This window comes from Desmodus rotundus, chromosome 12 (genome assembly GCF_022682495.2).
Source record: "Desmodus rotundus isolate HL8 chromosome 12, HLdesRot8A.1, whole genome shotgun sequence".
NCBI lineage: Eukaryota > Metazoa > Chordata > Mammalia > Chiroptera > Phyllostomidae > Desmodus > Desmodus rotundus.
In genome coordinates, this window is record NC_071398.1 from 20,242,099 (window position 1) to 20,254,141 (window position 12,043).

Genomic DNA, 12,043 nt, shown 5'->3' on the forward strand with positions numbered 1-12,043 from the left:
TACTAGGATCGTGACAGCAGGGCCGAACAGAGGGCCCAGACTGTACGAGTTCTCAGACACAGACAGCACTCGGGAGCACACACGGCTGTGTTCTTCCTGACTCCCACTCAGAAGGGAGCTCCCAGAGAGTTGGGGGTCACAGATGTGGGGAGCGGCAGTATCCAAGGCTGCACTTCTGAGGGCACATTGGATGGGGCAGCTAACGAAGGTCTACAAGCCTCGCAGGTGCCTCTTTTCTCCCAGAGCAGCTTTACCACCACTGAGAAACCCCCCTTAGGTACAAAGATGGAAGAAGTCTCCCACTTCCATTTTTCAGAAGAACCTATAACAGAAAAGAAGGCAATTCAAAGAAGTGGGTTGAAAAAAAGAACTACCTTTGTTTTTATGGTTCCTCTATGACCAATCTAACTTAGAAATTTATTAAGTGGAAATCACAAAGTCAGAGGAATGTAATCAAGGCATTTACAGACCATTTGTATTTTTATTCAGTTGGATGTCTTCTGCAACCACATCTGTGGACTATTCTATGTCTGAGCTCATAAGCACCTAAAAGGTGGGCGGGTGGGGGCACCAGATCTATAGAGTTGTTAAGCCCTTAGCACAGAGGCACAGGGGCTTGATTCCACTTAAACATTTACAGAGCATCCCCTCAGGTCATGCTGACCTTGGTCTATAGCACTGAAGCAGAGACATGGCCCCTCACCTGGCAGAACAGATAATCCAGCCTTTAGATGAGGAGGTGTGGGGGTAGAGGGGGAAAGAGAAGAATCATGTAATCATTTTGGAGCAAATGGGAATTCAAATGCAACAAGAAGGTACAAAGGAGCAAGCAGGATTTAAGAGACAGATAATACATGTTTTTGTCAGGGATGCCAAAACGTAACACGATGACTGGGCTCCATCACTGTGAGTAAGGTGCGCCAGTTCCACACCCAGGTTCGACTCTCAGGGACTAGTGGGAACACTCCGCAACAGCCCCAGTGCAGAATCCCAACAGCAGTCCATTCCGACTGAGCAGTGAACACAGGTAGACCGGAAAGTAATTGCAAAGACTCAGTGCATCCATATAAAATGACACCATGGAGACACAATCAGCATCATCTAGATTGTGGGGACACCACAGGACAACCTGGTTTCTTCAATAAACAAACTGCAGAAAAAGAAAAACAAACCAAAAAAGGAGAGGGAGAAAAACCCTGCCGATTAAAAAAGATGGGAAATATATCAACTTTAGACTTTACTTGGATTCTGATTCAAATAATTATTAAAAAAACCCAAAAACCAGAGAGAGACTACTGGGGAAATTTGAATACTGCTTAAATGTATGATGATAAGAAAGAGCTATTGTTAATATTTTTAGGTATGTTAATAGTATTTTTTAAAAGAATTCTTCTCTACCAACAGTATGGGAAAACATATTTGCCAATGATACCTCAGACAAGGGCCTGATCTCCAAAATATATAAAGAACTCACACGACTGCACTCCAGGAAGACAAACAACCCAATTAAAAAATGGGCAAAGGACTTGAACAGACACTTCTCCAAGGAAGACATACAGAGGGCCCAGAGACATATGAAAAGATGCTCAGCATCACTAGCCATCAGAGAGATGCAAATTAAAACCACAATGAGGTACCATCTCACACCAGTCAGAGTGGCCAACAAAAACAAATCCACAAGCAAATGTTGGAGAGGATGCGGAGAAAAGGGAACCCTAGTGCACTGTTGGTGGGAATGCAGACTGGTGAGGCCACTGTGGAAAACAGTATGGCATTTCCTCAGAAAACTAAAAATGGAACTGCCCTTTGACCCAGCAATTCTGCTGCTGGGATTATACCCTAAGAACCCTGAAACACCAATCCAAAAGAACCTGTGCACCCCAATGTTCATAGCAGCACAATTTACAATAGTCAAGTACTGGAAGCAACCTAAGTGCCCATCAGCAAACGAGTGGATCCAAAAACTATGGTATATTTATACAATGGAATTCTACGCAGCAAAGAGAAAGAAGGAGCTTATACCCTTTGCAACAGCATGGATGAAACTGGAGAGCATTATGCTAAGTGAAATAAGCCAGGCGGTGAGGGACAAATACCACATGATCTCACCTTTAACTGGAACATAATCAACAAAAGAAAAAAGCAAACAAAATACAACCAGAGACATTGAAGGGGGGAACAGTCTAGCAGTGGCCAGGGGGGGAGTGGGGTGGGGACAGTGGGAAGAGGGGATTGCAGTAACTATTATAAAGGACACATGGACAAAATCGGGGGGGGGGGGGGGTGAAGGTGGGGGAGGGAGGTGGGTTCAGCTGGGGTGGAGTGGAGGGAAGGGGAGAAAAGGCATACAACTGTAATTGAATAACAATAAAAAATAAATTAAAAAAAAAAGAAATATCCAAAAATTTATATAAAGGAAATTATAAAGCATTCCTGAATAATGAAAAGTAGACGTGAATAAATGGAAAGACACTCAGTGTTTTTGGATAGGACAACTCAATATCACAAAAATATTAATCCTCTGTAAGTTAATGTTATAAATTTAATGCAATCCCAATAAAAATGCCATTAACAGCCAAAAAAAAAAAAATTCTTCTCTTGCAAAAAAAAAATGAAAATATTTGTTGATGAAATAATAGGATACCTGGGATTTGCTTCAAAATAATCCCAAAGAGGATAGGATGAGAGGTGGGACAGGGGATGGAGATAAAGAAGAAATAAGATCGGTAGTATGCTGACAACTGTTGATGCTGGATGATGAACACAGGGCACTTTATTTTATTCTATTTTTATATACACTTGAAACTTTCCTAATAAAGAGTTTAATAACAAATCAATTTGGCTCTTGTCTCTGCATTGTGACTCAAAAGCACTGACTCCAACTTCTAAGAGCAGCCTGAAGCAAGCCCCTTGCAACATGGGGTTCACAATTTCACTTAGCCCTCATGAATCATGGGGCACAGGGCAGTCAGCGTGAGAGCAAGAATGGAAGGGAGAGAATAAAGACAAGCCGGGGGGAGAATACACTCACCTACAGCAGACAGTGCAATGGTAGGCTTCCTTGTGTCTCTGAAATATAGAAGTCAGAAGTCAATGCCCAGTTCATATGCCACCATCCACCTGGTGCTTTTCACCCTCTGCAGTCTCCTTTCAGTAGGTACTTGGAGTTCAGTGGGAATGTGAGGGCCTTAAAAAGAGTGTAAACGGAGGCTTCTCTCCTGCACTGTCCCACAGACCGAAAGGTTGCAGGTTCAATTCCTGGTCAAGGCACATACCCAGGTTGCAGATTCAATCCCTAGTGGACGTGCATACAAAAAAGCAACCAATCGAAGTTTCTCTTTTATATTAATGTTTCTCTCTCTCCCTTTCTCTCTTCCCTTCCCTTTCTTTTTCTCTAAAAGCAATGGAAAAATGTCCTCAGGTGAGGAATACACACATGGGAAGGGGAGGGGAGGGGAGAGGAGGGGAGGGGAGAGGAGGAAGGAAGGAAGGAAGGAAGGAAGAAAGGAAGGAAGGAAGGAAGGAAGGAAGGAAGGAAGGGAGGAAGGGAGGGATGGATGGAGGAAGGGAGGGAAGGGAGGGGAGGGAGAAAGAAAAGAACCTTGCTTCCCTCCAGAGAAGGAAAGAAAGAAGGAAGGAAGGGAGGGAGGGAGGGGGTGAGGGAGGAAAGAAGCTGTCTCCCTCCAGGTAGATGAACTTTTTTTGTCAGTCACTTCAATGGAGGCCAAGTATGAATTTCAAATCACACAGCTGTATTCACAGAAAATAAATTACATGATTCAGCACAGCTTGGGTGACCCCGATGTAGGAGCAGAAAAGCCAAAGGAATACTTTCCTCATGTCATTTCTCCTAAGGGAACAAGGGGACCGTCTTGGAGGCAAAACTCTGAAAGAACCTTCCCAAGAGCATTTCAAAGGCCGAGTAAAAAACTACTCTGATGTTCACACTAGCCAAGCGGGGGAAGCAACCCAACTGTCCTCTAACTGGTAACTGGGTAAACAATGCGTCGCCACAGAGTAGAATATTATTAGGCCTTAAAAAGGGAGTACTATCACCTGACGCAACATGGATGAACCTTGAGGACATTATGTTAAGTCAAAAAAAGTCAGTCACAGAAGGACAAATATTGTCTGGTTCCATTTACACGACGTCCCAAAAGTAGTCAAATTCACAGACGGCAAGTAGAATGGTGGCTGCCAGGGGGTGGGGAAGTAAGAAATGAGAAGCTGTTGTTTAATGAGTACAAAGTTTTAGCTTTGGACAATGAGAAAGTTTTGGAAACCTGATGCACAGCAATTTAACACTATTGACTGTACACTTAAAAATGGTGAAGGTGGTAAATTTTGTTTCGTCTTATAACCACAATTAAAAAAGAACAAAAACCTACTCCTGGCCCTGACTGGTGTGGCTCAGTGGGTTGGGTGTCATCCTGCAAACTGAAGGTTGCTGGTTCGATTCCCGGTCAGGACACATACTTGGGTTGCAGGTCAGGTCTCTCATTGGGGGCATACGAGAAGCCACCAATCAATGTTTCTCTCCCTCTCTCTCTACCTCCCTCCCCCTCTCTCTAAAAATAAATAAACAAAATCTTTAAATAAATAAACCCTACTCCTGGATACAACAGAAGACTCTTGGAGAGGCTCTCCCTACAAATGGTAAAGTGACAAAATTGGGTAGCACCCCAGGGCTGGGAGGGCCAGACAAGGCAAATCTGCAGCTTATACTTACTATTTAGAAAACCTGAAAAGGAATCTCACTTCAGTGTCTTTTAATCTTTAAGTTATGAAAACAATTGTTGCGAGGTTTCTAACCTTGTAGAGGAATACTTGATAGTAGTCCTGGGGGTTCTGTTTCCTTCCATTTCCCTGGATTTTGTGCTCCTTCCCTCGCTCTGGTGCTGCCCTGATCTTCACGGAGTGCAGGTGAAGTCAGCTATGCACACCCTAACTTTCACTGGTCTGTCAGATCTGTCATACCTCAATACGTGGCCTGTCTTCCACCTACAGCGCACCTTTCAGTGCAAGTATCACAAAACCATTGCCGTTTGGGGGCAGAGCAGCCTTGTGAGGGGAAAAAAGTGGGGGGTCCCATCTGGGGGACTCTACAATACACTCTAGTCAGTCACCCCTAACTTTTACAGTAAAAGGAATTTTGCTCTACAGAGGGAGACGTTTATTAAGAATTAAGCAGGCTGACAGCTCTGGGCGGAGGGTAGGGGAGTGGAGGGATCAAGCAAAAATGAAAAAAGAGAAAGAATCCATGGACATGGACAACAGGGTGGTGATTGTGGGTGGAGGGGTGGGTGGAGGTAGAAGTGGGTATGGGGGGAATAAATGGTAATGGAAAAAATACAGTAACAATTTTTTTTAATTTAAACTTAAATTTTAAGAAAAGGCATTTACAAGGTGCCGGGCCCTGGCTGGTGCTCTTCACCCTGTGAAGAGTGACACTACAAGGCGGCTCTCGGCCCCCTTATAGATAGGAAACTGAAGCCTCACAAAGCAGTAGAGAGCTGAGCAGATGTGTCTTGCAGCACTGCCTGCTGTGATACATGTGTGTCTGTGCCCATCAAAATTCCCCCACCGTCACCTGCCACTTCGGTAAACTTCAGCCTGACTTCCGAATGCCAGCACCTGCGTTCCTTGCCGAAGGACTCTCCCTGGCTGCTGAAGCCCATGCTGATGCCCGTTTTGCAAACCATCATGACAGGACTGAAGTGCCAGAGCACTAAGGCCCCTGGGGACAACCAATGACTGACAGTGAACAGCACCCCTGCTCTGTTAGCCCTCAGGGCGGGACCCTCTGAGGAGGAAGTTTTACACTAGCACCTAGCAGTCCCCGGTAAGACTAAGCCTCACCTGCTCACGGGGTAGCACACATGGTAGTACACACGGTAGCACAGACGGTGGTACACACAGTAGCACACACGGACAACTTGCCCTCTATTTGTGGCCTCCCCGTCCCGTCTCTTCTCCACCCCTGTGGCGTCTCTTTCACCTCCTAAATAATGTTTCTGCAAAGTGTCCTTGTGTCAGGGTCTGCATCTAAGACACCTGATCTCTAAAACAAAGGTACCAAACCGTCCCCAGCCATGTGGTTATGCCTCTTAATTGTTCTTACTTGATATCCCAAATGTAGATGTAGGTGTCCACAGAGCTGGTAACGAGGAGATCTGGTTCAAACACCGCCCAGTCCAAGTCGCTGGGAACACAGAAATGAACAGAACAATGCAGAGAAAAAAATTCAGGTCTGGCTCCAAAGCACTAGCAGATTTGATCTCTAGGCAGGGGTATCCAACCTTTAGGCATCTCCAAGCCACACTGGAAGAAGAGTTGTCTTGGGCCACACATTAAATACACTGTGACATGTAATTACAAAAAAATCTCATGATGTTTTAAGTAAATTTACAATTTTGTGTTGGGCTGCATTCACAGCCATCCTGGGCCACATGTAGCCCGCAGGCCACAGGTGGGACACCCGTGTGGCTTCAGAAAGTCACTGTTAATGGGTCTCTTAACATGTTTACACTAGGAATCTCCAGAGTTCTTCAGGAATGAACAAGACTCAACTGAGCTCCGAAAGAAACTGTCAGGTCCTTCCCCTGTCATCTTCAGCTACATTACATGTGCTCCCGAAAGAGAAACGGAGTGTTTCAACTTAAAACGTGCACACACATGTAGGCACAAACCGTACAGAGAAAACAAAGGAAAACTTTTGACTTTCCATTTTCTAAATCAGATTCAACCACAGGTACGCTGAGTAAACCCAATACCTCTTAGAGCAGTGGCAAACTGCCATGTTACCACACAGCTTTCAAGGAGGGCAAGCAGGCCTGTGTCCCCTTACTCGTGCCCTGGGTCCTAGAAAGCCAGTTACTCCACGAAGAGTTAGCACAGGCCGGGGGTCTAGCCTTCCCCACGACTTCTTAGGTCCCCTTTACCACCCTGCACTCCCTGCTGCTACTTCCCAGAACAAGTTTTCCCAACCAAGAAACAGGGACTCAGGAACAGGTAGATCAAGGAACACTCCAGAAGCCAACTGGAGGGCCATGCGTGAAAGGCAACTGGGTAGCTGGATGACGGACTGTGACTCAGGAGCTCTGGGTGGTGACTCAGCTGCAGAGAAAGGGCAAAGGGCTGCTCCCTGATGTCTACTCCTGGGCACTGCTGACTGTGACCGGAGGGATTCTGCTGGCATAATTTCATCTCCTTCCTGTGGCAAAAATGGGCCCTAATCCTTCCTCTGTACCTGTCTGAGTATTTTCTGGGATTGGGGTTAACACTGCATGGCCGCTGGTTCCTAAATGCCAGCTATTCTTCACTGTGAAAGCCATCACCTCTGCACAAGCTAACGACCCAGGAGCAGCCACCCAGGGCCAATACAACATGGAGAGTCAAGCTGTGGGAGGCGGTGGTGCTTCCACTTCACTCCCCAGAGGACTACGGCACAGCGAGACTGCCCAGGGAGCGGCGGAGGGCTGGTGCCTACCTGATGACGCGCGTGTGGCCTTGTAGGGTTGTGCCAACTTCCCCACTGCCGTCTTTCCACTTATAGAGGTCGACCCGTTGGTTACTCTGAAAAGAAACAAGGAGAAGAAGGCAGCAGGCAGTACATGAGAAGATACGCTCTCCTCCCACTCTGCTGAAGGCCAAGAGAGGGAAGTCATGTAGAAACCAACCTGCAGGGCAAAGATCCTGCAGACTGAGCATGTGAGTTACAGGTAATGGAGATGCCCCCAGACCTCGAGAGGAACCGCTCTGCATTCTGAAGGTCCCACACCTCTCTCTCCAGCTGCTGCTGTCACACCAGGGTTTTTTTAGCTTACTCTTCCCATTATCAAGTGCCTAAAGTGGGTCTACCACACTTTAAAATCACAGATGCACAAGGAAGGAAACAAACACCACCAAAAGGGCGCCCTAGAAAGCAAAATTACACAAGACTCCTTAAAATAGGCCTGTATCAAACTTCATAAAGACTTAAGCAGAAGTTCACAGAGGAAATGGGCCAGAAGAAACAAAAACTACAGTAGGAGAAAGGAAGGGGAAAAAAAGCTTTGATCAAACTATATTTCACTTAAAAATAAAAACCAGCAAAGACTCCCTTACTATCCCGAGTTTATGAAACACACTGACAGTGAATAAAGATTACTAAAAGGCAAGTCTGTTCAATAATTTCCATACTGATAGGTATACGACTAATTTTCAAGTTAGCTCAGAATCAGATGGATGTATAAGGTTTTGAGATTTTTATCCTGAAATGCCTAATTCTAAATCAGGAGGATTCCTGTGAAAGGATTAGCATTCGAAATAGCTTCCAGCCCTGGCTGGTGTAGCTCGGTGGATTGAGCCCCGGCCTGAGAACCGAAAGGTCACTGGTTCAATTCCTAGTCAGGGCACATGCCTAGGCTGCTGGCCAGGTCTCCAGTTAGGGACATGAGAGAGGCAACTCATAGATGTTTCTCTGGCACTTTGATGTTTATTCTCCCTTCCCCTCTCTCTATAAATAAATAACTAAAATCAGAAGTTCAAAATAAGAAATGCCCCTCATTTATAACATTTCTAAAGGGTCTGCTAGTGGCAGCCTCTGAACTAGGCACCCTACCAAACTCCTCCGCGCTTTCCCGCCACACCATACACTGGATGTCATCACCCACATCTCATACGAACAAGGCAATAAGCTGAACTGCACTAAAATCAAATGTGTATCAAAGCGCAGTATCAAGAAAGTGAAAAGACAACCTGCAGAACTAGAGAAAATATTTGCAAATCATGTATCTGATGAGCGTCTAGTAGCAAAAGCATATAAAAAACTGTTACAACTCAAAAGCAAAAACTATAAACAACCTAGTGCAAAAATGGGGCAGAAACTAGAATAAACATTTCTAAAAGTATATTTAGATAGACAGATAGAGAGCTATAGACAGACTGATAGATCGATACAAAGGAGGGGAGAAAATAAAAGATACGCAAATGGCGGACAAGTGCACGAAAGGACGCTCAGTCGTTAGGGAAATGAACATGAAAACCGGAGTGAGGTACCACTTGACGCCCAAGAGGATGGCTGCAATTTAATTTAAAAAATAATAAAATGGCAAATAGCAAGTTTCAGTGACAGTGTGGGGAAACTGGGACCCTTATGCACTGCTGGTGGGACTGCTAACGGTTCAGTCGCCGTAACAACCAGTTTCATGGGTCCTCAAAAAATTAAACATAGTTACCACAGGACCCTGCAACTCTGCTTCCAGGTATCTACCAAGAACTGAAAACAAGTACCCAAAAAAAGTATGGGTACACACATATGCATATCAGACCACTCACAAAAGCCAGCCCGAGTCCGTCAGTGGATGAATGTGTAAACAAAATGTGGTTTATCCATAAAATGGATTGTTATCCAGCTATAAAAGAATGCATTACTGATACAACATGGGCAAAGAAGCCAGACACAAAAGGTCATACAGTGTTTGATTCCATTCATACGAAATACCCAGAAGAGAGACAGCCATAAAGACAGATCACAGACTGGTGGTGGCCAGGGGCTGTAAGGACAAATGGGGAGAAGCGGCTGAATTGTGAGGGATTTGACTATGGAGTGATGGATATCTGTAAGCAAGATGGAGGTGGAGCTTATACAGTATTGTGAATGAAGTAAATGACACTGCATTTTCACTTTAAAATGAGTCTTTAAAGAACAGATGAGGGGCTGTCTTGCTCACCATCCCTCACCACTCCGAAACAAAAGCAGTTAAACCACCTGAAGGGGTCAGCTTCCACCAGTGTTGCTCCGTCAGGGGCGATTTTGCTTCCCGGGAGACGTTTAACAATGTCTAGAGATATTTTGGGTTGTCACGACGAGGGGGGTGCTGCTAAAGCTCCAACAGTTCACAGGACAGCCCCCACCACAAAGAATGACCTGGCCTCACGGGCCAATCATGCCAAGGCTGAGAAACCTGGGCCAAATGACCAGGGACTGAGGGGGAGAGGGGGCTGAAGGGCCTCAAAGGTGAACGCCAACAGAAGGGCACCCTTCCTAGCACGCCTCTCCAGTTCCAGTCAGGTAGTCAGACGCTTATTCTGGAAATGACGCTTATTCTGGAAATGACGCTTATTCTGGAAATGACGGGAAAGAGCAGCTTTGGGTTCCCTCTGAAGCTAACCGCATCACTCTTCTCACGCCTTCTTCTCAGACTGTCGTTTCTGATAAGAACAGCCCCAGACAGCACTGTGAATGGCCGCATCCCCTGGACAGTAAGAAGCGTTCCCTTAAATACTGGCCTTCCGGCCCAGTGTGAAAGGAGCCAAAGGTTGAGATCCCTAAGTGTCCTAGGAGAAGAGAATACTGATAGAGGGAAGACAGCAGGATCTTCTGGCAGTCGTGGGCTCCTTGGAAAAACCTAACAAAATGTATGCATCTTTTCCCTGGAAAAATTGACATGTAAACAGGCACCTAAAATTTCAGGGGGTTAACCGATCTAATGCGTCCCAGTCAAGAAAGAACCCCTTCCTTCGAGGTGAAGGGTGTACAGAATCATCTGATCCCCCTGAAAGCAGTGAGGGTCGACCACAGACGAGCTCACCAGTCCCTGCTCGGGACGCGTTTCAGAGTCCCTGGCTGGTTACACGGCTGCTTATGAAAACAGGCTCCCGTCACACACAGAAACGGAGGCATCCGCCCGCCTCCCTTGCAAAATCTGCATCCAGTCCCTAGAAGCCCAAGGTCTGGCACCCACAGTAGCAGTAAAACCTTTTCATATACTTTTTTTGGTCTGTGTATCTTCCTTTTAGAACCAGCCACACCTCTTTTCCACCTGACAAATGAGAGTAACAGTCTCCTCCCCACACAGGACATGTACTTTTCAGCCCCAGACCACACATTTAAAAGCCTTTTTCTGGACTCCTTAATAAACTCACTGAAGCTGCAAAGTAGTGAGCAAAGCTGTCGTGAGGGTTCCACTGCACAGCTCCAATGTCCCATTTGCTCTGGCGAGAGATCTTCCGGTGGCCTTCGAAAGGGGCATCTAGATTAACGATGTACAGGAACCGGCGGCTAGGAGAACAACACCAACAGGACGACAATGTAGCAGCATTAGCATGAAGAGGGAGGAGCACATTTAGAATTACATAGGATTTGCACGCAGTGCTCAGAAAACCCCCACATACATTTGACCGTTTATCTACTCTGAAAGGCATGCAAGCGACAAGAGTAACTCAAGGTGGCTGTGGGACAGGCAGAAGCCACACCCCTGTGAGATTCTGCCTCTAGAGAGGTCTTCCCCACCACATGCATGAAAGTCTGACCTCTTCCCACTGCACTCGGCTCCATCGCTGCCCTTCTCTCGGCCTTTCCCAATCACCCAGCTAGGGCGGTAACCGCTTCTCCAGTACCCCCAATACATGCTTTGCACTCTGACTGCAGCGCTCATCTCTGCAGCAGAACTGCTAATGTTAAGGTTCCTGTCCTGACCTGACTGATTATTTGGAACAGGAACAAGTCTCGAATACCTCTGTATGTTCAGAATCACTAGGCACAGTGCTTTGCATTCAACAAATGCATGTTAAATTAAGCATATCACTTATCACTTAACCAAATATCCTGTAGAAAATCTCAAATTCCCTTGCAAGTCGTGTACCTGGAAAGGGAGCTAAATGAAGTCTACCAGGAGGGGAAATAATAACCAAAAAAAAAAAAAAAAAAGGAATCCTCCCCCCTCTGGGGAGCATACACATGCTTTTCCCTTTCCCCTCTTCTTCCCCAAAGCACATTGCCTTTTCCCTTCCCTCTCCTAAGCTCCAAGGGCCATTCTTTTGCTTCTGTAACTTGTTTTCTGAGCCTATGCAGCCAGCTGGCTCACTTCTACTACCTCTGTAACTTTCTGAACTTTCTTTTATAATTTGAAAAAATAAAAATAATGAAAATAACATATTAAGCATCAATAATGTTCAAGGTACCAATCAACATACAGGAACCAAAAACAGGAATGTCCTATGTTGACTTGTTTCCTGTTGTTTTTTCATCTCCAGTCAAGATGGTGGCAAAGGCACACTT

The 12,043-nt window shown here is 45.7% G+C and overlaps 1 protein-coding gene across 3 annotated transcripts in view; it reads right to left on the reverse strand.

Annotated features, from left to right (window-relative positions):
* Positions 1 to 12,043, reverse strand: part of WDR59 (WD repeat domain 59) — a 78,949-nt gene that overhangs the window by 50,539 nt on the left and 16,367 nt on the right. For all 3 annotated transcript variants that reach the window (XR_008425742.1, XM_024556076.4, XM_045191822.3), the window contains exons 3-6: positions 10,909 to 11,044; positions 7,490 to 7,575; positions 6,122 to 6,202; positions 3,032 to 3,069 (exon numbers count right to left, since the gene is read on the reverse strand). Coding sequence is in view for 2 of the 3 variants with exons in the window: in XM_024556076.4 (XP_024411844.2) it covers positions 3,032 to 3,069; positions 6,122 to 6,202; positions 7,490 to 7,575; positions 10,909 to 11,044 (341 nt within the window). In the remaining variant the exon portion in view is untranslated. The remainder of the gene's footprint in view (positions 1 to 3,031; positions 3,070 to 6,121; positions 6,203 to 7,489; positions 7,576 to 10,908; positions 11,045 to 12,043) is intronic.